Source organism: Centroberyx affinis, unplaced genomic scaffold (assembly GCF_046629955.1).
Source record: "Centroberyx affinis isolate AG114_WGS23_722 - 3 ecotype Tasmania unplaced genomic scaffold, CSIRO-AGI_Caff_v1 ptg003360l_1, whole genome shotgun sequence".
Taxonomy (NCBI): Eukaryota; Metazoa; Chordata; class Actinopteri; order Beryciformes; family Berycidae; genus Centroberyx; species Centroberyx affinis.
In genome coordinates, this window is record NW_027281354.1 from 1 (window position 1) to 26680 (window position 26680).

Sequence of the window (26680 nt, forward strand, 5' to 3'; positions counted from 1 at the left end):
TTCAGTAGACTGCTCTTTATAGTACATTTTTTGATTTAATTATTTTTGAGAGATAAAGACCGCTCCCTACAGTACACCTTTCTATACCTAGAAACTTTTCATCGAATTATCCCCGAAAGCATCCTCGCTCCACCCTCCCTCCTCCACATGTGCCCAAGACCCCTGCACAGCACTGTATATAAAAAAGAAAAAAAAGAAAATGCAAGGCCTTACTCAAAGTACGGTACATGTAAGCACATTATTTTCACCTAAGCTAGTTTTTCAACTGTTTCACATTTCTCTGCTGTGCCCCTCTTTCATGCTCACACTGTCAATTTTCCATTTCTCCCTACTTCAGTTTTACCTTCAATCCAAAGGAAGGGATTGACAATCCAGCCCTGGTCATCTCAGATGATCATGGTAAGGTTTGATAGACATGCCATCACACAATCTATTTTAAAATCCTGGGTAACACTTTACAATAAGGGTACATTAATTAAGGGTTAGTTAATGCTTAATAAGCATTAACTAACCCTTAATTAACAGTTAACTAATGTGTCTGGTAATCATTTACTAATGGTGTTCATGTTAACTAAGGTATTAATTTATACATTATTTAATAGTCATCTTTATAAACTATTAAATAATGTATAAATTAATACCTTAGTTAACATGAACACCATTAGTAAATTACACATTAGTTAACTGTTAATTAAGGGTTAGTTAATGCTTATTAAGCATTAATTAACCCTTCTTAAGCATTAACTAACCCTTAACTTAATGACCCTTATAGTAAAGTGTGACCAAATCCTGTGACCATTTTATTTAAAAACAGCCTGTCTAATTTCCCTGTCAACATGTCAGCCTAGTTCTAACGATATTGGTTTTATTTACTGTTTCCCAGAGCCCGATCAAAGCCCTGTGCCTAGACTGCACCATCTAAAGTGCTTGGAGGGCCAGAGTTTTGGCTTTTACCTGCGGGTGGAAAAAGGCAGACGGGGTCATGTGATCAGAGATGTGGAGCCCTGGAGCCCCGCAGAACACAGTGGCCTCAGAGATGGAGACCGAGTGCTGGAGGTCAATGAGGAATATGTGGATAACATGGACTTCCATAGGGTCAGTGTCCCTAATTAGTTACCTTTCTTTGCCTCCCGTCTAGTGTTAGGTCAGCAGGATCATTGCTATTTTTCAAAAAAACGATTTTAGGGTGCGTTCACACAAAGCATGTTTGGAGCGGAGTACAGAGTATTTATAAACTAAACAAAGGGTAAAAGGAAAGATAACATAACAAGAAATATTCTAAACAGACAAAAAAGAGCACACTCCAAAAAAAAACATGTAAAACACATCAGCCACACTGAAAGGCCATAAAGTGAAAGTGAGTATTAGGCTGCATTCACATTACGGAGCGTTTTCCGCTTGAAAACAACAATCCGCAATCCGCAATTTGAACGCAGCAACCATTGGTGTTTTTTCATTGGTGCAAACCACAATGGAAAAGTTGACTTTGTTGCATTTTTGTATTTGGTTTGTTAAGTTTCACACTACCCAATTACAAGCAAGTCAGGGCTTGTGAACAAAAGTCACATCATTTCACAAATAGCTTGTTTATTAGGTAACCTGTTAAACTTGGTTTATACCATAGGCTGTAAAAAAAAAAAACGATGGACGTACGTTAGTGCTGTTTAGAATATTTCTTGTTATGTTATCTTTCCTTTTAACCTTTGTAACCTATAAATAAAGTTTCCTCAATGCCCACTAGAGCACTCACTTACCGTATTGCACACTGAGTAATTAAGAAGTTCATTGTATGTGGGTGTGTAAAGCATTTCACTGGAGAGGTCAAAGCACAGTGGGAGCTGTTTACGGGTCAGTGGTTTGCTCAAGGATAATTTGACAGGGAGGGAAACAATGGCGTTCTGGGTATTGAACCTGTGACCTTCCAGGTTCTCTATAAACACCATAATAAATTGCCTCCTTACTTGTTTAGTTTTCTCTTTAATTATAAGTAAATAGACTGGATGGAGCTGAAGGTCGGTGGCCTGAATGCGTCCTAGTCTCCTTATCTTAAGTGCTTGACCAATTGGTGAATAGAAAGGACATGCTGTTTGTTTGATTGATTGTTGTTATTGTTGATTGTTTGTTCTGTAAGTAAAAGTCCAAAAAATGATGAGTGAGCCTCACAATTTTGGATGAAATTCATGTAAATATTGAAATAACAGACAGTGAAGTGGAGTCAGAATGTATCTCATTTTTGATTGACTGGCAGGTGGTGAGGAGGATCCAGTCATGTGGCCTACAGCTATTTCTCTTGGTGCTGAGAGGAGAAGAGTATGAACAGGTGATCATACTGCATCCATATTAGTATATACTGTATATATAAGTTGATATAATGTGAGTACCTCTGTATTATGTTCTTCTTTTCACTGATTCATTCTCCATGAGTTGAAGACTGCTGAACTCTCCCTTCTCCTTCAGGCAGTGTCCTTGAGTCTGGACCTGCAGATGCTGGCCAGGGCCTCCAAAGGGGGGTGCTGCTCCAGACCCAGACTCTGCCATGTCACCAAACACCAGGAGCATGGCCTGGGAATCACCGTCACCCCAATGGAAGGTACAAGCTCACCGCTGTCCCATAGAAGTAAATCACTCCTTGAAGGCAGGGGGGCAAGTGCATTGTTAGATATAGGAAGTGTGCTTGTAGGTTTGGTCTTTTCTCTATGAGTGAAAATCCTAGTGAATTCCTCTCATTCATTTCATATTCTCACATTTCTTATATTATGACACACATGCCCCAGCATATCATACATACAGTACTGTGTAAAAGGTACATATAAAAAGAAATCATAAAGCGAAGATGCTTTAAAAAATAATGAAATGAAAAGTTTCTAAAAAAAATAAAATAAATTGCTATAAAGAGCAGTCTACTGACACAATAATGCAGAAAACAAATAAACATCTAAGACACATTTATATAAAAAAGGGTGCCTAAGACTTGCACAGTACTCTACATAGGTTCATAAATTATCAAGTTAATCTTGCCTACACCAACGCATAACTTATTCTTACATTTATTACACTCCTGTCTAGAAATAAATATCAATACAAATAAAAATACTGATAGTAGCCTTAAGGCTACCCAAGGAAGTGGTTGCAAGAAGCAAATCATTTAATCAAATGATTTAATGAAATAGACTATAGTTTAAATTAAAATTATACAATTCTCACATATCATTCATACTGCCATTCTGCAACGTCTCATATAATCTCAGTGACTTTTTAAATGGTGCTAATTTTAAAAACAGACATTACAAATATCTTTTTTTAGAGTAGACTGGAGTTTTACAAACATTTCTCAGAGGCAGAGCTGCTGGAGAACACGCTGCAGAAATAATCTCTGGGGTTTAGCTAAACCTCAGTGGACGGAGCAGTTAGTTAACTGTCAAATGATGCAAAGAAGGAACTCTGGTGAAAATATAAATAAAAATATAAATGGCAAGCACTTCTTTTTTCTCATCATTCCTTCATGACCTTTGCATTAATGGTCCTGGAAGGTCAGCAGGCTATAGCTAACTAGCTGACCTGGAGCTAGCTATAGTATGGCTAGTTTGAACTTGGAAGGTTAGCTAGGCTAACAAGCTAACAACTTAGCATGGCTAAATTTAGTTTTTTCAGTTAGTAGCAAGAGTGCCAGGCTAAATCAGTGGTTCTCAACGTGGGGTCCGGGGACCACCAGGGGTCCTTGAGAGGGTTCCATAGGGTCCCCAGCCACTTGATGAAGTGTTAAACTTCACCATTATTTGATTTATAAGAAGTAGAAGAATGACTGTTTTGATCATAGTTTCTCTGTTATCTCTCTACCTACAATACAGATAGTCATGGAATTCTGGACAAAATCATATCTAACAATAAAAATATTCTCAGATTTGGGTCCAAGAGACAACATCTCATCAAATGGGGGTCCGGGGCCCTAATGTGGACTAAATTAGGGGTCCTTGATATGAAAAAGGTTGAGAATCACTGGTCTAAATAATATCAGCTACCTCATCTCTTACTTCCCTTTTCTATGGGCTTCAAGTTTATGTGAATCAGTGATTTCTCTATCTTGGTATCATGTAAGGAACTACAAAACTGTTACACCACAGACTTCATCTATGGCAGTGATGATGATGATGATGATGATGATGAAGATAGTATTGGATGTTTCTTCAGGTCAGAAAGGACAGTACATCCTGAGCACAGTGACTGATGGTCCAGCAGAGAAAGCTGGTGTCCGGAGTGGAGACAAACTGGTCTGGATCAACGGGGTCATGGTGTCAACGCTCACATACTCTACTGTCAACAAGATCGTATGTGCCATTTTCTTTAGTTTGTTCTTTTGAGCATGTGTCGGAATCTCATCTAATTATTGTCACCACACCAACAAACTCCACGCTCCCCTCTCTGAGCCTGCAGTGTGTTTCCTTCTCAGGTAAAGAAGAGTGGAGATTCTGTGACACTGCTGGTCATTGACAGTGAGAGTGAATCTTGCTATGTCAGAAGGAAAATGCCCGTCTCGCCTGTTATAGCAGAGTCCCACAACCTGCCCCACAGACCAAAGACCATGCACATCGTCCAAGGACCCGACGGATACGGCTTCCTTCTCCGACAAGAGAAGCTGCCGGTCACAGGACGCATGGGTGAGAGATACATTCATGTAAACATAGCATCATTGCATTAGCTTTTTTTGTCAGTTAAACGTATTATTATGATGAATTGGAAATTACATAAATCAAATTGCTTTAGTACTGAGAATTGGTTAAAAGACTTCATGGATTTATTGTCAATGGAACGGGCGGCCTCAGCCCTCTTTGAATACGACCATGGAGATGATGGACCCTGGATCTTTATAAGATCATATTTGGAAAATAGGCTATATGATTGAATTGTATTGTAAATGATCTGCACCCCCCCAAACACCCCCCTTTTTTTGCTTGTTTGTTTGTTTTGATCTGTTTGATTTTCTATTGTACATGGTGTTGTACACTGTTGTTTTTTTTGTGAAAGATTAGTGTTGTCTAAAATTGTCCAACAGTACGTATATGTAGTATGTCAGTGTTTAGTCTCTTGTCATATATTTGAATGCAAAAACTATCAAAAAAAACAAAAAACAAGATGACAGCAATTATTACCACATCCACACACACAGACACACCGCTAGAGGCCTTTCACCATCTTTTAAGGCTGTATAGTGTGTTGTAGTTCCTATAGTATAAATCACCTTCAAATTAATGATTACCACAGAGCAGGGAATGCTGCATCGGGAATCTGGATGTTAGCCAAGTCAAAGCAAGGAAAGTTTGTTTAGGGTTAGTGTACACAAAGGCAATTCAAAGTGCTTTACACAAGGTTTATAAGACAAGATAAGATAGATAAGAGATACAGGATAAGATAAACAAATAAAAAGAGATAAAGTGTATAAGAAGAGACAATAAATAAAGAATTCAAAGATCAAGTTGCATAGGCAGTGCAGACCAAAAAGGTTTTGAGCCTAGTTTTAAAAGCTAAAGTCAAAGTTGGGGCGCTTTTGAGTTCTTCTGGAAGTTTGTTCCAGCTCTGTGTAGCATGACGGTTTTAACTCTGGGAATAGTTAGCAGACCGGTCCCAGATGACCTGAGGGGTCTAGAGATAAAGGCGTGGATGAGCTATCAAGGGTTAGCAGAGTTTTAGTGTCCCATGATAGTCTAAATGTGGTTTCAGAGACTTTGATGAAACACTGAATACTTGCAATTGTTTGGCGTGAAAATGGTCCAATTTAAAGTTATTGAATATTGGCACCAAGTATTGTCTATCGGTGACTTCAGTCTAAAACTGAAAAAAAAGTCTCTCTAAAGTTCTATTCTTTTCTATCCTATGCTATTTGAACCCAGTTCACCTGTTGCGGGAGGTCGATGCGGGGAGCCCAGCTGAGCAGGTGGGGATGGAAGATGGGGAGCTGCTGTTAGCAGTCAATGGGGAGCCCACTGAGTCCATGGAGCATGAAGACATCGTCAAGAAGATCAGGGGGAGTGGTCAGAAAGTCAGCCTCACCTCTATATCCATACGCGGAAGAGACTTTTACAGAGAAGTGAGCAGAGTCATACATACGTTTATTCTATTAGTCATGTGAGAAGAGTTGTGATCACATAGCAACGATTGGACTGATCGTACAGAGTTCTAGAACTCTCGCTTAACTGTCTTTTTCTGTATGTATGTTTCTCTCCAGTTAGGCATTTCTCCCCTGTGGTTATATGAGGAATCTACACTAGAGAATGAGGGGGTGAGGACCGTCTCCCATTGCACTGAGAACCAGAATGGAAATGTTCTGAGAAGTGGGGATAGACACCTCCCCTGTCCCAGACTGTGTGTTCTGGACAGAGAGGAGACAGGCTTTGGTTTCCACCTGGGCTGTGTCCTGAATGAGCCGGGAACTTTCATTGGACAGGTATTCCATACTATTAGACAGCTATTTATCACATCTACTATATCTGTGGTTCTTTAAAGCAGTGGTTCTCAACGTGGGGTCCAGGGACCACCAGGGGTCCTTGAGGGGGTTCCAGAAGGTCCCCAGCAAACTGATGAATTGTTAAACTATTCACTATCCACTATTAACAAACTATCCACTATTTCATTTACAAGAAGTTAGCACAAGTAGAGAATGTAGAAGAATGACTGTTTTGATTATAGTTTCTCTGTTATCTCTCTACCTACAATACAGATAGTCATGGAATTCTGGACAAAATCATATCTGACAATAAAAGTATTCTCAGATTTGGGTCTGAGAGACAAACTCTCATCAAATGGGGGTCCGTGGCCCTAATGTGGACTAAATTAGTGGTCCTTGATATGAAAAATGCTGAGAATCACTGCTTTAAAGGACACCCTGGACACCCCCCATCCCACCCTCAAGCAAAATGAGGAACAGTGTAATTTCAATATAATTGACTAGAAGTTATCCTAATTAGAGTTTGTATAACAATGACTTGCAATTATTTTTTAATGCCGTTATCTCAAGATCACAAGTTATTTATTTCGTTATCTCGAGATAACAAAGATTGTTTTCTCGAGATAACGGGTTATTTTATCTCGTTATCTCAAGAAAACAAAAAGCAGATTTCTCGAGATAACGAGATAATTTATCACAAGAAAACGTGTCGTTTTGTTTGCTGCAGTTACGGTAACTGCAGCAAACAAAACTACACATTTATGCCTTGACTGACTGTTCAGTTATGAATCCTCCCCGACAGTCAGATCTTGAAGGCTGAAATCAGGTGTGATCAAATGAACCAAACACTCATTTTCGAGTTCTCCATAATTATCCCGTGATCTTGAGAAAACAAAAGTCTTTTCTCGTGATAAATTATCTCGTTATCTCGAGAAATCTGCCTTTTGTTTTCTTGAGATAACAAGATAAATTAACCCATTATCTCAAGAAAACAAGCTTTGTTATCTCGAGATAACAAGATAATTAACTTGTGATCTCGAGATAACGGCATTAAAAAAATAATTGCAAGCACGGCCGTTCTCGGCTTCCGTAAAAATCTTCCCATATGAGCCACTTTTAAAAAATCTTATCAAATGGGGGGCTTGTGGCATAATGGGGGTCTGTGACATGCAAATGTTTGAGAACCCCTGTACTATATTAATGACTTTTATACCTAGAATGGTGCATTGGTTTTGGATAACTTCTTTCATATAATCCCCCTATAGGCTTAATTGTTTCAAGTAAGCCTTGTGCTCAATACACTTTTTGGTTGTCTTCATGTTAAACCTAACCTTGGTCAGAAACTCCATAGATGCAATTTTGAAGAAGAAGAATATAAGAAGTTTGTAATCACTTTATATCAATGTTCTGAGGTCAGATGGAAGCTGAGCACCAGTCTCTGAGCGTTGCTTTGACTGCAGTTCTGTCTTCTCCCCTGTAGGTGTTGCCAGGGGGTTCGGGACAGAGGGCCGGCCTGTGGGGAGGGGATGTTGTTGTGGAGGTGAATGGACAGAATGTGGAGAATGAGTATTTTGACGAGGTGGTGGCACTGATCAAGAATAGCACGTCGCCTCTGAAGCTGCTGGTGGTGGAAAGGACAGGGTACGACCAGCTCAGACAGAACGGACTGCCAATCACCACAGGTGTCATCATCTACAGCGCTCAGGTGAGACATGTACAGATACATACTAAGACAGAAAAATCTGCACAGCAACATTAAAGTATTCATTTGTGACATTTTCATCTAAATAAAGGTCTGTTTTGGTACTTTCTATGTCTAATTGATATAACATAATAGTGATTCAACCTAGACCGAGTTCCTGAAACATTTTCTACATTTCCTGGTGTAAACATCTGGGGCCGTGTTCACAAAGCTTCCTACTACTAAGAGCTGTTTTAATTGGGGAAATGCTAAGACAATTAATAGAATTACTTTACAATAAGGGTACATTAATTAAGGGTTAGTTAATGCTTAATAAGCATTAACTAACCCTTAATTAACAGTTAACTAATGTGTCTGGTAATCATTTACTAATGGTGTTCATGTTAACTAAGGTATTAATTTATACATTATTTAATAGTCATCTTTATAAACTATTAAATAATGTATAAATTAATACCTTAGTTAACATGAACACCATTAGTAAATTACACATTAGTTAACTGTTAATTACGGGTTAGTTAATGCTTATTAAGCATTAACTAACCCTTAACTTAGTGACCCTTATTGTAAAGTGTTACCGAATTATGACAATTTCTAAGAATTTCCATTTTGGTATTGTCCATCAGTTGCTGCTGTGGCACCTGAATTTCCCCAAGGGGATCAATAAAGTGCCATCTTGTCTTGTCTTAAAAGTAAGATTAAACCCTACTAAAAGATAAAAGCTATTCAAGAAGCATCTTTGCCCTTAAGGTGAAAAACTTTTAGAAAGCTTAGGATTTCCTTAAGCAGAGGGGAAAATTGCTGCAAGAGGTGGAAGCACGTTCTCCAAGTGTCCATGTTCTCCAAACGCTGAATGACAGTGAGTTAATAAAGCTACAGATTAGATTGTGCAAGGATGATGTGGTTTGTGGTTGATCTCATTAGAAATGCCCTCACATCTCCCACGAGGTAATGCTATTATGCTTGAAAAGATATTTGGCAGCAGTGATGATTTCGGTCTATTGCAACCCTCCATGAGCAATTGTGACGCAATTTTTTTCATTCCCACTGGACGTGTGCAACTTGTGAGCCAACAAAACAGCATTCATGGCTATAGCGGGCTTCCCCAGTGTTGTCGGGGTCATTGACGACACAGCTGCCTCATCAGCAATCTACTCTTGTGCAACAACCCTACAGACTTGCCAAAATAGGCCAGCAATTATTATTAATTATACTAATTGGTTAAAGTCTTGAGCCATTTTCACCACCTCTTCATATCAAATTGATAAAGTCATAGTAAGAGCCTATTCACACAAATAAAGGCGTCATGCATCAGCCTGTGTACAAGTATTAAAAAGTTTGGCTATGTTTTCATACAGTTTGACAAAATCTGTAGGTTGCTTTATTTGTTTATTACCCAATAGGGCTGAACAATTAATCGAAACTTTATCGAAATCGCAATATGGCCTACTGCAATTTTCAAATCGCAGGAGGCGCAATATTTGTTAAAGGTGAAATGTGTCAAAATACCATTTTAAATTAAATATTGTCGTGCTGCAGAGATGTCCTGGCCTACACATCATATTCTACAGACTTAAGAAAACATCTTTGTTTGGTACAGATCCCCGCAAAAATCACACCATAATCATTTTAATGCGTTTTTCAATGAAAATGAGAATAATGATGTCAAAATGATCATTCCCTCTAATATCGCAAATCATATCGCAATTGCAATATCAGTCACAATAATCGCAATTAGATATTTTTTCAAAATCGTTCAGCCCTATTACCCAGTGATTTTCATTTTGACATAAGTAAACTACACTTGAAGACTTAACCGTTTGATTTCTGTGTGTGCATTCTGAGGCCAGCTGAGATTTTTCTTGACTTGCGGAATTACCACCATGAACCGTTTCTTCTGTTTTCCAGGTGTCGGAGAGAACGAGTGATGCTTTCTTATGATGGAACATTCGGAATGACCAAAGACGTGTCACTCGACAGAGGAAACACAGGGCTGAACCAGCGACTTGTACAGATGCAGGACTAAATGCCCTCTGTACACAGCACATCTTCTCCCCTATAGTGACTGTGATCATATAATCTGCCTTTTTAACCTTGTGACCTCCTACCTTTCGATTTGAACCAAAGAGTATTATACATTTATTATTATTTTTTTTTGTAAATTACTGTGCTGTCGATGGGAATGATTTTGCGGTCAAATCAGCTTCAAGACACAGCTAGAGCTCTGTGTCTAGGTAAGGTTACATATCTGACATAAATTGTTTAAGTCGAATTGGAGTAGCTTTGCATGCTACCTGGCATTAATATGCATCATGTGTCAACGTACGAATTGTGTGCATTTCAGTTTTCAGCTGGCATTAGAATTTCATCTTAACTATCCACATACAATTGGAGTGGAGCCTGATAAATTTCTCCTGCAGTAGATGCAAAATTATTAATCTCAAGCAGAGGTGTGACCAAGTTGATTTTGCTCGAGTCCCAAGTCAGTCTCAAGCCTTGAGGCACAAGTCTCAAGTCAAGTCTAAATGTAGATTACCAAGTCAAGTCCATGTCATTAATGTCAAGTCTCAAGTCTAAATGTAGATTACCAAGTCAAGTCCAAGTCAAGTCCATGTCATTAATGTCAAGTCTCAAGTCTAAATGTAGAACAGCAAGTCAAGTCAGAACAAATCAAGAGTCCAGTGTCAATTTAATATCTTAAAGAAAACCAAATATCTACAAATTTTCTATATGATTTTAATAGGATAAAAACTAAGTGCATGAGTTTGATTTCTATAATCCGTTTCAACTTCAATAAATTCAATCATTCCATACAAATTCAGAAAACAGAATTTAAATTCAGTCGTCTGCTGGAACAAATCTCATCACTTTCAATCTTTTACTCACTAATCACTTTCAAAGTAATTTATACAAACACAAGATCTCAAGTCAAGACTTTAGAAACCTTTTCAAGTCATCAAAGTACAAGTCAGAGTCAAGACCCAAGTCACCAGAACCCAAGTCAAGTCTCAAGTCTTCATGCATCAAGTCAAGTCTCAAGCAATTAAAATTGCGACTCGAGTCTGACTCCAGTCCAAGTCATGTGACTCGAGTCCCCAGGTCTGATCTCAGGTGTTGCAGTGTTGGGTATTGTGCCTTAGGTGGCTACAGTGAGGCTGTCTTTGTGTATTTGCGGTATCAGAGAGAAGTATGGAACAACAAGGCGTTCTTTAAATGTCACATTTAATGTTTTTCACCAATGTTTTCCAGATCTACACTTTGGGATAGACCTCACGCTTTTCCCCCAAAATGACAAATGTCAACTGGATACCTTATCTTTACCTTGATTTACAGTCCTTGAGAGCAGACTTTAATAGATACATCTATGTACTGTATATACTGTTTTATTCAAATTACAACGCATCTGAGTAAAACATCAAATATATAAAAAATTTTTAGGACAGCAAATTATATTGATCCAAGTAGTCCAATAGTTGCTGAGTTAGGTTAGTCTCTCACACAAAGTTTGTCAGTTATTCTTCTACAATATTCCAAAATGAGTATCAGTTGATTCAAGTACTTCATTCCAACACAAATAAGACAGATAGGAAACTACTATATCTACACAAATATTTCATACAGGCAATGGGGAGGGAGAGTGATAACTTGTACCACTGCTAGCTGCGTTCATTCCTGAGAAAATACCCATTCATTTTCCCATTGACAAACTGCATCGCCTTTTCCAGAACAGTCACTGAAGAGACCAATTTATAAACTACGGCCTATTCAGTTCGTTGCCATAAAACACTGTGAAATCTCGGTTTCATTCTCAGAAGCCTGAAAAGTTAATGCAATCAACAAAAGAGGATCGTTTCTGTATGGAAATGTTGAATTCAGTGGAACAGAATTTTGCAGCACATTCCCGAGGAGAATCAAACCCTTTCTCACTGAGCTTTGAATGCAGCCACCAGGGTGCAAAAAACACAAAATGACTTTCCCTCCCCATAGGTTCCTATCCTATCAAATATAATTTTAAGTTGACTAACAGTCAGGTAACCCTTGGCTATTGGTAGGGCTGTAAAATACAAATTTCAGGTGAATGGTTTGCACTTAAATAGTGTGGGAGAGGTCGGGTGGGGGAGGGGGAATGGGGGTTATTTTATTATTTCAATATAAAAGCTTGAATGGACATTCAAGTGTTTTTCATCTCCACATGAAATCATAAACTCTGTGGAGGTAAACAAACCAAGTTATTGAGCTCAAGAGGTAGAGACCAACATGGTGAATCCTTTATATACATATTCACACAGTAGTGTTGCTAAGATGAAAGAATTGACAACAGTAACAAACCGAAAAAAGGGTTCTATTTAGATATATCCACAGCTCTGCTGTACACACAAGATACAGTTAACAATTGATTGTGTATTTTATGAATCATTATAGGATTTGCTTTCCTCTACAGATCCTAGTTGCAGGGTAAAAATCAAGAAAATATATACATTTATATGCAAGTTTTAAAAATAAAATTAACTTCACAGCCCTAGAAATGTGCAGGCTAATACAATTTCTATACAGTGGTATTGTTTTTTATGTTTGTGTTTTGTAGATTTGCTTCTATATTTATCATATATACATATCATACTTTGAGGTGTGAGAATGCATGCCATAGGATTCTCAAGAAATGGAATAGAAAATAAAAAATCTAAAAATATATTAAATAATTTACTTCAAAGCTCTTTTTTCTGGAGACAGGGCGGGTCAGTGTACATGTATGAAAAGTAACAGGGGGCAGACTTTATCGTTGCATAACCATTTAGAAAAATCCAAACATTAGAGACCATCTCCTCATTACTGTGTCATTAATATGCTGCTCGTTTCCTCATTTAATGTGACCCATGAATAAACAGTTGGCCTGACATGGTCAATTATACATACAAAATAATTAACACCCTTGATGTATTATATTGCTGGCTTGTCTGATTATTTACCTCAGCACATTTCCAATTTGTGACATTTTTGTTTTTAATATTCATACAATTCCCATTTCCACAACTTTAACACTTGAAAGGCCAATGGATTTTGGGGGTCTAAGACAGCGGTTCTCAACCTTTTTGAGGCCTAGAGGCTGAAAACTAGTATTTCACAAGAGGAAAAAAAAAAAAAAAAACACAAAAAAAATTAGAGAAAAATCAGAAAAAACAGACATGGTAATACATTTGCAAAGTAGAAATATGCTTTTTCTTATCCCATCAATAATCTTGTGACCCTCCAAAATGATCTCGCGACCCCCTGGGGGATCCCGACCCCCAGGTTGAGAACCACGGGTCTAAGAGGAGGCCAACACGCTGTCAGTTGAAGTGGGTAAATCGAATTATCACTTATGTAATTTTGAAAATCTTACAACACTGGCTGGTATAGACAGTGGGTCCGGGAAAAGTCATGGAGGAATATTTGGAAAAGCTAATATTTCAATTCTAAAAATCAAATCAAAGGCCACTTGACGGCGGACTGGCCTAAAGGAAAGTAACACTTTTGTAGTCAAACATCTTTTTTTTTAAACTTTACTCTTTGGATTAAAATGTGCTGAGTGTGGTTATGGCTATGGGTGGAATTTTTGAATTTCTTGTCTACAGAAAAATACCCCAAATGCCCCCTTTTCCCTTTATAAATAAATGACTATGTAGGCCTTTGGAAATGAGATGAGCATATTATGACGTTTTTTTTTAGCCTGATCCCTTTTTTTTTTTTTAAAACCAACTTCCAGTCCACAGAAGGGTTCGGTTGTTCTTCATGTTGCATGCATATGTCCATTTCATACCTCAAACTTTTAGACCAAATCATCTCAACAACAGCAGAAACAAAACAGAATTCAAAATTAAAAACCCCAAACCCGGGCAGATGTTTCAAATTCGGCATAACAGTCTGATAATCTGACAAACACTGTAAGCTCTCATATTCATTATTCATTATTCCAAACAGAAATAGAAACGTAGGCTACCTGTATTAAACATCTTTATAAGCAATTGCTGTAACCTTAATGTAGGCGTTTTTAGGGGTTGGCTGTAGTAACATTAGCCAAATCCACAATAACTGGCCTGGCAAATTATTTTTAAAAAAAACTTGAGACAGGTTCAACTTTATTACAAACATTTCTGGGGCCTCATGTATAAAAGTTTGCATAGATTCACCACTAAAAACATGCACAAAATAGCGGGAAACATGCATACACTTATTCTCATATATGTATACACTGTATATATAAACAATGCATTCGCCCCTGTATGCATGTTTCTTGTTGTAAATCGCAAACAACTGATTTGGGATTTACAAAAGTGGATTTGTACATCCTTCATCTACTTCTACAATGAGCCATAAATAGTTGCTGAAATGCCCTGTGTTTGTTTCATTTCTCATTCATCTCCATTAAGTTTGACCGACAAAATGGAAAAAAAGAAAACCATGATCAATGTGGATAGAAGACAGGATGTCATTATGAATAAGTGTGAAATGGTGAAATGGTAAGAAGTGATGGTGACAGAATGTTACACATGAAAGTAATACACCATAATCACAGCAATAATCACCGTGGGAAAGAGGTTTAACCATCACTGTTACATTTCTTAACATGTTTGTTCCAGGAATGACATGTTTAAACTATGGTATAGCACCACATGCATGCATTTTAAACTGAATATCATGTCAAATGCATGTAGCCTAGATTATGCAATAAAGTTTCTTTGGCAACAGATCAAGCATATAATACTTTGACATTTCATACCCTACTGTTTGATTTGATTTTGAATCTATCAAATGCTGTCAGTCCATATTTCTAACATTAAACACTGGTATCAGAAAATATGGGCAAAAGGTGCAGTTTAATTTTTTTTCTCTTTTTCTTACTTAGAGAATTTAGACTTATTTATAAAATGAACTCATCTGTCATATTTTATTTCATTATAACTGCACACACGTGTGTGTCTGACACTTTCAGATTGAGCTTGTATTTCAGAAATCCAAAACTCGGTGTGGAAAGACTTTGTACACATGCATATGCATCGTTTATACATGAGGCTCCTGATCTTTGGCAAACAAAACATTTCATCATGATAAAAATGATGGCCAAATGTACAGGGGAAATACAGAGTTAAGTCCCTGAATAACTTATTTTCTAAATTATTTGATAACACTTTACTATAAGGGTACACTAAGTTAAGGGTTAGTTAATGCTTAATAAGCATCAACTAACCCTTAATTAACAGTTAACTAATGTGTAATTTACTAATGGTGTTCATGTTAACTAAGGTATTCATTTATACATTATTTAATAGTTTATAAAGATGACTATTAAATAACGTATAAATTAATACCGTAGTTAACATGAACACCATTAGTAAATGATTACCAGACACATTAGTTAACTGTTAATTAAGGGTTAGTTAATGCTTATTAAGCATTAACTAACCCTTAATTAATGTACCCTTATTGTAAAGTGTTACCAATTATTTTTAATGTTCAGAGACATTTATAGTAAGTTAAAACATCAGTGTGCCCGATGAGAGCATGCTCTTAAAAACATTGGGAAAGTTTCAGTTGCAAATGTGTTCAGCCTACCGAGGCAATTGCAATTGAGATTGTCTGAATATCAAGCAAACTTGGATGTTACGCAGATTTGGCAACTTACCAGTGTCGATGCAAAGGTGGCGGGTGTGCAAAGTAGCCTAATCTTATGGGAAATTAATCAGCGTTTGTGATTACAGAACAGTGAAAATAGAAATCTGATTTGTGTGAATATATATGAAAACAATTGACTTTATGCTGTTGAATCCCTGTACATGCATTTAAGTGTTTTTTTCCCCCTTAGGTCTATCATAATGCGATTCAACAAGCTCCCAGGTTCCTTATCTACCTGGAAGTGACAAGATGGATTTGTTTAAAACATTCTGATTTGGTCTACAGAGCATTGCTCTCATACACTTGCATACAAAACCCTCTAATATACCCTTTGTAAAGCAATTATCAGTGGTTGAGTTTTTTTCTTCATTACTAATATTTAAGTATACACACAGTGGACCTTTGAGTCCTAGTCTCCAGTGAAATGCTACGCATATCGAGGAGGGGTGGGGGGGTGGGGGGTGGGGGGGGGGGGCGACGAGGGGGGTTTCTTGTTCCCAGTCTAGCAGCTCGTCAGTCGGGGGAAGGAAGTTGACGGTCACGGCAGCAGCTATTCCCACACCAGCGGAGATGGAGGCATTTCAGAGGGCTGGGCCACTGTGGAACTGTTGAAGTGAGAGAGCGTTAATGTTAAACCTGCATTAAGCGATTTCAGACCCTGTAAACAATCCTGAAGCTAACGTGTGCTGCGTGGAGATTTCCGTGAGACGTAATGATGTAAACAAACAGCCACACACGCGGACCAGCTGTGTTGTTGTTTTCACCTCTTTTCTAAACTTTGTTGTCACGTTTGGCCTGAGTCGTAGCTTTTCCTTTTTTTGTCCCCCACCAAAGGGGGGACTCCGTCCGTTTGTTCGTTCGTTCGTTAGTTAGTCACACTGTAACGTTGACTTTGAGCCACTAGGGGGCGGCATTGACAATGAATGGGGACTCAGTGGTAAAGCAGGTCATACAGTTAAAGTTATCATACAATGTGGGGGACAATGAATGGGGACTCAGTGGTAAAGCAATACAGTTAAAGTTATCATACAATGTGGGGGACAATGAATGGGGACTCAGTGGTAAAGCAGGTCATACAGTTAAAGTTATCATACAATGTGGGGGACAATGAATGGGGACTCAGTGGTAAAGCAATACAGTTAAAGTTATAGTTATTTTCTAACTTCATCTAGGGAGTTTTTCCTTGCTCCTGTGCTGATGCCTGTTCAGTAATGTGCTAATGCTCTTTGGGGATCAAGACTGGGTCTGTATTTATTTTGTTGTTTATTATTCTGTTATTTCATTCCTATGTTTATGTTCAAGCACTTTGCGACATCTTGATGTTAAAAGGGCTTTATAAAATAAACTTGATTGATGTGATACGCTGCTGTATTTATTGTGTTATTGTAGTTATTGTACAGTTGTTGGACTGTTGTTCTGTTATTGCACTCATCACTGCACTACCACTGTGCCGTCAGTGTTGACTACTTATATCATATTACCACTTACCTACTGTGCAATACCATATATCACTTATCATTTAGCATTTATATTATTCATAAGACTCACGCTCCTGGTGTTGTATGTTGTATTGTATATTGTATTATAAATTATTTCTCTGTAGGTATGTTTATTTTAGCCATTAGCCTTTATGTTTGGAATCCGGATTTGATTTGAGATTCCAAAGCCCAAACAAAATGCAAAATATTAATTCACACATATGCTGAAATGGTCTGTGCAGTCATAATACTGAAGCTTTAGCTTATCAAACAATACCCACAATGAATAGACAGTATCTATCAGTAGAAGAAGGGCAGGTTTAAGAATGAAATTAGGAGGGGAATTCAGTTCAGTGATTTTTATTACAGAATCACTCTTATAGCAAAATGTCTTATTTATTCATACGCGTGGGCTGTGTTGAGGGCGGAATACTATTTTACACTGACCTAATGAAATATCAAGTTTGGAAAAAACAAAGGAGACACCATCAAAACAAAAAGAATCGAATTCCCATAACTATTAACCTGAGTTGTGAGAATGGAATGACTTATTTTAGTTTTTTAAATAACAAAACACCATATGGTAGTATAAAATATTGAATCTTATTTTTCAAGTTGGTCTTTTGACTGTGACAAGGAAAGACACTTTTATGTCTAAACATTCATTTTTTGGGGAGAGGTTTGCAACTCAAGTAGCTTATATATAGTTCAGTTCATTTTGGAAAAATGAACTGATTGTTATAGATTATATAGACTGCCTCTTACCTGATAAAGCTTTTGAAAGCAGCTGATTGAGGGTTAATGCAGAGTGGCACTCGATTACCCTTTTGCTGTTCCAAGATGAACTGATGGATGATCTCTGTGAGGGGAAAAAGAGACAGACAGAGACAGCGGAGGAATGTTAGTAACACAACTCTATGCCGATTCCTTTATTTATTATAACTGGTAACAATAAGGGTACATTAATTAACAGTTAACTAATGTGTCGTAATCATTTACTAATGGTGTTCATGTTAACTAAGGTATTAATTTATACATTATTTAATAGTCATCTTTATAAACTATTAAATAATGTATAAATTAATAACTTAGTTAACATGAACACTATTAGTAAATTACACATTAGTTAACTGTTAATTAAGGGTTAGTTAATGCTTATTAAGCATTAACTAACCCTTAACTTAGTGTACCCTTATTGTAAAGTGTCACCTTATAACTTAAGCAAGCAAAATCAAAATGATCCTTTATAAATGTCTTGAAATACATTTCGCCACACTTGCATTGAGGCAATATTTTGGATTTGCTTGCCTTTTTATTATTGTATTGTTTTTTGGTTATATTGCTGTTTTTTAATGGTTTCCATGGAAATCTGCTCCATTTTTTTTATATTACACAGTGGTAACTGCTGGATTTACCATAAATACAACCTGCTGCCTGAGAAGAGCTGTTCAAGTCAACCTCCTAGTGGTAATTACAAGTAGGACGTGGGAATATTTTGTATGCTTTTGTATGTATAACATAATAAACTAAAAATGATCAGTTATATTCAGACTAATACAATCAAGCCTACTTACACACAATGAGTAATGTCTGCTGCAGTTTGTTTATGATTGATTTTAAATGAATAAATAAAAAATATTTTGAATATGGGTGTCCCACAAGTTAAATGCCTCCAAGTTGTAGCGATGAGATGTCCCATTCTTTCGCTCCTAGCGATATGACATGAACATGGCATTAGGGCGTGTCCAGACTATTCACACTCACTTTTTAGTTGCGTCTAGTAGCTAATATAAGTCACTCTGTCCGTCGGTTGGTTGTTCCCAAAAATTAAAACAAAACAAAACAAAAAACGCACTGCACATGTACAGCTGCAAGTGCTGTTTTAGCTCACTTGGCAGGGCAGCGAACTTTCATGCGGGGGTCCCCTGTTCAGCAAATTAGCCTTTTGCATTTGATTTCACAGAGCCAAATATGTTGCAGTTCATCACAAATTATTTCATTATATATATTATTATATATATTATTATTCATTTATTTTTATTTTTTTACATTAAAGTCAGTGGGGAGCTTTCCATCCCCAAGACAGACAAAAAAGTGGAAATGCATTCTGATGTTGACCACTTTTTTGCGAGCCTACTAATGACAAGGAAGAAGAAGATAATGTTTGGTTCCACCCTACGTAGTTCACAGCTTGCAACAACAACCAGAACAAAAACGGAGGAAATTATTAATTAATTATTTTTTAAAATGTATTATTTTCCATTATGGAAAAAAAAAGTGTGTTATGTGACCTGATTTTTCAAATTACCAGCACCACCATGTGGTTGAGGCACTACTTTTTGAAGAAAAAAGTAAAACAGTGTGTGCGTATCCTTAGATGTTAGAGCTCACTTGAGTGTCAGTCCAGTCCAGAGCCTACTAATTCTGTGAGTCCACCAAGTCCATGAGGGCTTTCTCCTACCTGTCTCCTTTCTTAGTTCACTACTGTTTTTAATTTAGTAGATGATAATTTAGTATATGATATGATAGGATTATGGAAAGGTGGTCCATGGTTTAGAAATTAACTGCCCCATCTTATCCATAAAAGACATAATGCCTCGGCCTTTCAGACATCTACAAAATAAATGTGTAGCCATGATTAGCTACAAAAAAGCTGATTGTTGTGTAAACTCAGCTACATTTTGGAAGACCATAAAATCTCTACATCATTTTTCTGTCTCCTCTCTACCTCGACAAATCATATCCTATCCCACATTTGGGCCCCATAAATACCAAAAATGAAATTAGCGATGCTTTTAGCCATCGCTTTGTCTCGGCAGGTCGTCTTTTTGATCCACTGTGTCTTTCAAGTGGACTCACACTGGAAGGATTACAGCAGAATTTACAAAGAAGCTGAGAATTAAAGTGGGTTCCCTTTATAGAAATAGATTTTTATAATTTTATTCATCTAATTTTAACCCGTTTTTTGGTTTATCTCTATAATTGCATGATTTTTTTGTGTAAATTGACCAGTTTTAACGTTGTACTATGATTGTTTTACTCTTTCTGTGAAGCACCTTGAGATTTCGTTGTATTTTAAAGTGTGCTATATAAATAAAATTCATTATTATTATTATTATAGATCTCTCGTTCGATAGTAGGAAAGCAATTGCTCAGTTGACATTCCTGTCAGTACTGGACCATGGCGATGTGATATACATGTATGCAACGTCCTCTACTTTAAGACCACTTGTTATAGTCTATCATTTGGCCTTGTGTTTTATTACAGATGATGGGTTTCAAACTCATCACTGTCTTCTACCGAGGAAGAAGCATAGTATTTAATTTATTTTTTACAAAGCTCTCCTTTTGAAACTTCTATTTTACCTCACTATTGTCCTACAGAATCTCAACCTATTGTACAAGATCTGTAAGAATGCATTACATTAGGTGAACCTTGGGTAGTGACAGAACTAAGTATAACTGGCTTCTGGTGTGTATGTTCCAAAAATATGGAATGAACTCCAGGGATCATTGAGACTAAATGCCCTGATAACATTAGGACAGTTTAAAACTCTGGTGGCTTAATTATGGAAGAGAGCACATGCACTTGTACAGTATAATTTATCACATTAATATTGCCTGTTATTATTTCTTATTTTTCATTGTTTTTATTGTCATTGTTGTCATTATTATTTCCATTGTATGCCATGTTAACAGGGCACCACTGTAAAAGAGACCTAGGTCTCAGTTGTCTTTTCCCTCTATAAATGAAGAATAAATAAATCAAATAAATTGATAAAATTGTCTCTGGTGACCTCCGGCTAATGAGCTTCATGTTCTTCAGGTTTGTGTAGCCTGTTGGCAGCTGAAGGCCCTTGCAGCGCTCCCAGTAAACACCAGATGGCGCCAGCAGGTAGAGACATTGCAGTTCTCCACTATGATGCCTCTCAGCCCTTTGAACAACATCCAGTCTAGGGCTGCATGCTCCAACATGGGAGTGAAACGGCAACCCCAGAGGTACTATCTGAGGTGTTCCAGTGCCCACTTGGTAGCTAGTCCACACTTTTTTACTTTCCTACTTGGACTCAGTTTCCTATTGATGTTCCTCACAATGTATCCCTTGAGAGAGTACTGCTCCTATTCCATACATCTTAAGCATCCCAAGGTAGAATTCTCTCCAAAATGAAATGTGCTGTCACCAGTACAGGTTATGGACAGAGTCTGCCTTTGAGACCTTGGTGCATCTGGTTGTCTCTTCAAATCACTTCACCATGAGAGGCTGGGAGTTGGAATGGCTGGGATATGTGAGGAGAGCAGTTATAAAGCAGTTTGGAATAAACTGATATTAAGTCCCAAAAAGGGCTATTGTGGGTTTACATTTACAATCATTGCCCAATAGTGAAGCCTGGGCATTTAGCACCCTCCAAAGTTAGCTCGAGTGTCTCTGGATTGGCGGTTAATCCCACCCTGAGTAGAGCATCAAAAATAACTGCAAATCTGTCCAAGTGGCCATCCCAGTCCTCACTGTGTATTATAACATTGTCCAGACATGCCGCTGCACACTTACGGTGTGGTTTCAAGTCCTTCATCCATCAGTCTTTGGGATGGGACAAGTGCTTCATGCCGGCCAAAGGGCAACACTGTGTACAACCCCTTAACAAAAGCCATATTCTCCCTGGAGCCTGCTGCCATGGGCACCTGCTCTTGGTACGTACTGAAAAATTTCCGTGAACTTTGAGATTTCGCTCAACGTTCGAAAAAACAACTTCACTAACTCCCCTACGATTCTCCTGTGCTTCTTCCTCTCTCTCACTTTCTGGCAAAGTTTTGTTTGAATATGATGGTGCACCAAGTTGGTGTAACCTGTCTTACTAGAGAACACAAGTATGTGCTGTACCAGCTCCTTCATAGCTTTTATGCCATTGTGTAAGGCACTTTGTAAACTTCTGCTTTTAGATAAGTGCTACATAAAAAAGTTCATTGTCATTATTATTACCTCCGCCAAGGAGGTTATGTTTTCGGTGCCGTTTGTTTGTCTGTTTGTTTGTCTGTTAGCAGGATTATGGAAAAACTACTGGCCCGATTTTCATGAAACTTCGTGGAAGGGTGTAGCATGGGCCAAGAAAGAACCCATTCAATTTTGGAGCGGATCCAGATCCGACTCACGAACAAGCAATAATAGCACGAACCTTGGCGGAGGTCTGCGCTCTCCGAGTGCCCTTCTAGTTATTATTATTATTATTATGATTAAGGGTCTAATGTCGCGTTCACGTCACAAGCAAAAGAATGGGTTAGGGTTAGGGTTATTCACTTGTAATTACCACTAGGATGCTGACATGAATGACTTTTCCCAGTGGGCAGGTCGTATTCACAGAAAAACCGTCATGACCTGAACGCGGCATAAGCACCACAGGTGCTGGAACCCTATTACTGTTGTTAATATTTTTCTTCCCCTTCTTTTTCTGCCTTAAATCAGTTTGGAGATCAAAAAAACAAAAAAATAAATAAAAAAATAAACAAAATAAACTGATTGGCCAGATGGTGGCATTATGACAATCAACTTTACGTTTTAGCTAATAACTCCTGAACTGCATGGTGTGGAATTAAAAAGTTTCCTCAAATTCTTTGGCTCAAGACAAATCTATTTCGCCATTTTATGCCATTTTTTATTTGCGATGGGGTTCCGACTTGTTTCAGATCACATTTGGTTGTGTGCTATAATGTTGCTATTTGCAATGTTGCAATTTTGTAAATTGTGATATCTCAGGCATCTGTGTGTGTTTGGCCAATGGGCTTGGACACCGCTAACGGCTGCTTGTGGCTATATTTTTTTTTAATTACTATTATTATCAAATGGTTGTTGAAACGCCCAATGTTCTCTTGTTTAGTATTTCTCATTCTACTCATTCAGTCTCTTAAAGAAAACAGAAAAAGCATAGCAGTAGATGGAAACAAAAAAGCTCTGCTGTGCCGTTGATCCTTGTGAATGAGGTAGAGTCTGAGTCTATAAACTGTCTTCCAGTAGTGCCATTGCAGTCACTGCACACCATTACATGCAACCACAGCACATCATAAATACAGGGATTACAATATTGCCACAAATGCTGGGGCTTAATTCATTGTGAGGGTGTAGGTCATTTCTTTCCAGTTCTTAAAAGGGTATTCGCGGAAAGAGGCATCGCAATTAAAATAAAGCACTGCATGTCAGAAGATAGGAATTAAAGTGCTAAACTGAATATTATGTGACTTTTAAGACAACAGCCCAGGAACATAATAAATCATAAATCTATGTATACTATATACTATATATACTATTTTATCCCTTTCTGGTCGATTTCTATTTTGAATTCATAAACAGACAGGTTCTCAACCATTTTGGGTCAAACCATGGCGTGTTAAGGCAATATTTCCAACCATAAATATCATCATAAAGGTCTATTTGAAGGTGTTATAATACCCTCTCTCATTACATCAAAGAGTAGGCCTCCAATGGCAGGTTCATTGTGCAAGCCTACATTTTTCATGGGCCTACCATTACCTTTCAGCGTCGCTATATCCCACATTCAAAAACCATTCAAAATATTTCTGCAAATATTGTATGAATACATATGGCAAGATGTGTATGCATCCTTTTGGTCCCTAAGCACTTTTATACATGAGACCCCTAGGCTAACTCTTTCTTACAATCCCACACCATAATGATAATGATAATAATCTATTTATATAGCACTTTCCAAAGTTACAAAGTGCCTCACAAGCAAGAAAAAATAGTAACACTTTACAATAAGGGTACATTAATTAAGGGTTAGTTAATGCTTAATAAGCATTAACTAACCCTTAATTAACAGTTAACTAATGTGTCAGGTAATCATTTACTAATGGTGTTCATGTTAACTAAGGTATTAATTTATACATTATTTAATAGTCATCTTTATAAACTATTAAATAATGTATAAATTAATACCTTAGTTAACATGAACACCATTAGTAAATTATTACCAGATACATTAGTTAACTGTTTAAGCATTATTAAGCATTAACTAACCCTTAATTAATGTACCCTTATTGTAAAGTGTTACCGAAAAAATAAAATAAAAGTGACCAATGACAAGTATCAATAAAACTGAAATAACAGTGAGGTATAAAACAATAAAAAGTCTTACAGATTATGGGTAAAACAGGAACAAATAAGTAACAGACAAGGCAACAAGGATAAAACGAGTAAAAGCCAAAGATCACAGAAAGGCCTTAGTAAGTAAAGTAAGATTTAAGATTGTGATTTAAAAGATGACACTGACTTTGGCTGTCTGAGTTCCTCAGGCAAGTCATGACTTGAGCCAGGATGGCCCTGTCTGAGTATCTAATGCTGCGCTTAGGCTCATAAGGAATCAAAGGTCTTGAAAAGAGAGCTAGGGGCCAGGCCATGCAAAGCCGTAAACTCTTAAAATCAATTCTAAAACAGACAGGCAACCAGTGAAGACACACTAAAATGGGGGAGATATAGTCCCGTTTCTTAGTTTTGGTTGAAAGCCCTGCTGCCGCATTTTGAACACACTGGAATCGTGTATAATCCTCTCTGTATCGCTGAAATTCAAGACAGATCAAATCTTTTTTTGATGTTCCTGATTAGAAAAAAGCATGACTGAACAAGCTTTTTAGTATGTGTCTCAAAGTTAAGGCTCGAGTCAAAAAGGACTCCTAAGTTCTTGGAGGCAGGCTTAATATGCTGATTTAGTGGACCAAGGGCAGGTTGAATTAGGCTAGATGTTTGCTCAGGGCCTGTCACAAGGACGTCACTTTTGTCCGAATTTAAATGTAACAACCTTTTGGCACATCCAGTCCTTGACATCTGTTACACAGCTACACGGATAGGCCACCTCATTTAGTTCAGGCAGCTTGACTGAAAGGTGCTGGAACAATGGAAGGAGATGCTATGCCACCTGATTAAGTGACCAAGAGGGAGCATATACAGGGAGAATAATACTGGTCCAAGAATTGAGCCTTGTGGCACACCACATGTGATCAAGGACTATGAGGAGACATAGGGTGGTCCCTGAAATACCAATTCAATGCCTCAATCTATCAATGAGGATACCATGGTCTACGGTATCAAAACCTGCACTAAAGTAAAGAAGCACCAACACAGAGCATTCGGAGCCAGTTTCAAATGCGAAATGGTGTCCAACCCATCGTCTATCGGTCTGATGACGATTAGACTCTGGGGGCGACGGCCAATATTTCGGGGTTTCCGGTGGAGCCAGCGGACATCCGGGCCAAGACTTCCTCTTCCGTGCCCCGGTCATTGTTTACAGTCCGATTAGCAACTTGAGACGCGAGAGTCGAACGTTTCTCCACACAATACACAAACATTGATACTTTTTGTAGGTGTTTTAGGTCCAGATGACATTTCGGCTAATCTCTATAAAGAGATATCTACATATGAGACGTCGTCTCTCAACTCCAACTCCATTCTCGCGTCTCAAGTTGCTAATCAGACTGTAAACAATGAGCGGCACACGGAAGAGGAAGTCTTGGCCCAAATGTCCGCTGGCTACACCGGAAACCCCGAAATATTGGCCGTCGCCCAGAGTCGCCCCAGAGTCGCCCAAGAGTCTAATCGTCGTCAGACCGATAGACGATGGGTTCCGAGATTGGGCCTAAACTGACTCAGAGTATCTAGATGAGGACAGGACTTGTTAATTAAAAAGGAAAAAACCCACTCTGCCCCCTGCTGGCCAACAGTACCTCACCTCAATAGGATTAACTCACCTTTGACCTGTCGTACAGAGCTCAGGTTCTTCTCAAAGCCGTCATCAAACTTGGGATTGGTGACAGGCTCAAAGTCGCTAGTGTAAACGCGACCAGAGGATGTAGTGTAGCAGCATTTGCACATGCATGTATGGTAGCGCAGTCGACCCTCGTCCAGATAAGGGTGAGCCAGGGCATCCTTTGCTGATATCCGCTTTGACTGGAGACCAGAGATACAAGTCATACACATGCATTAAACAATGTTATTACCTAAAAGTAAGACTAAAAACTGGGCCTGAGGAAAAAAAAAAGTGAAAATGAAAACAAAATAGAAGTTTAACTAATAAACCCTGACATTAAAAAGCATTTCCATATGCTTCTCTGTAGCTACTACTAGCTCATTAGCTTCTGGTTAGATAGATGTTAAATGTAGTAGCCATTGTTGGGTCACTTAATAGCTACATTGCTTAGAAGCTATTGTCACAGTAGCCTGAATGGCCTCAAGATACTGCTATTTGCATTTCTGTGCAAGCACTATGTATACAAATTTGTGTCTAGATATGATTCAGGTAGATTACATTTACACCTGGCATTAAAATGTGTCTCCAATATGCACAATACATTTTGATTTCTTTCCCTCACCAAAACTCAGATTGCCACACAAATTCTTTATCATATTAG

General features: G+C 37.9%; 2 protein-coding genes across 2 annotated transcripts in view; one reads left to right on the top strand and one right to left on the bottom strand.

The window, feature by feature from the left end:
* Positions 1-337: 337 nt before the first annotated feature.
* On the top strand, positions 338-10082 carry nherf4a (NHERF family PDZ scaffold protein 4a; the record flags this gene model as incomplete). Its single annotated transcript, XM_071538883.1, has 10 exons — positions 338-399; positions 884-1095; positions 2249-2320; positions 2458-2590; positions 4189-4325; positions 4448-4655; positions 5886-6082; positions 6221-6439; positions 7920-8144; positions 10050-10082. Coding segments are annotated over 10 exons (1498 nt in total), but the record flags the coding sequence as incomplete, so codon positions are not given.
* A 6127-nt stretch (positions 10083-16209) lies between these two features.
* The window catches only part of LOC139660677 (serine/threonine-protein kinase NLK-like), a 60039-nt gene continuing 49568 nt past the window's right edge, over positions 16210-26680 (bottom strand). The window contains exons 9-11 of the mRNA XM_071538882.1: positions 26021-26219; positions 18035-18128; positions 16210-16396 (exon numbers count right to left, since the gene is read on the bottom strand). Of these exons, the coding sequence (XP_071394983.1) occupies positions 16342-16396; positions 18035-18128; positions 26021-26219 (348 nt within the window). The 3' untranslated portion in view covers positions 16210-16341. The remainder of the gene's footprint in view (positions 16397-18034; positions 18129-26020; positions 26220-26680) is intronic.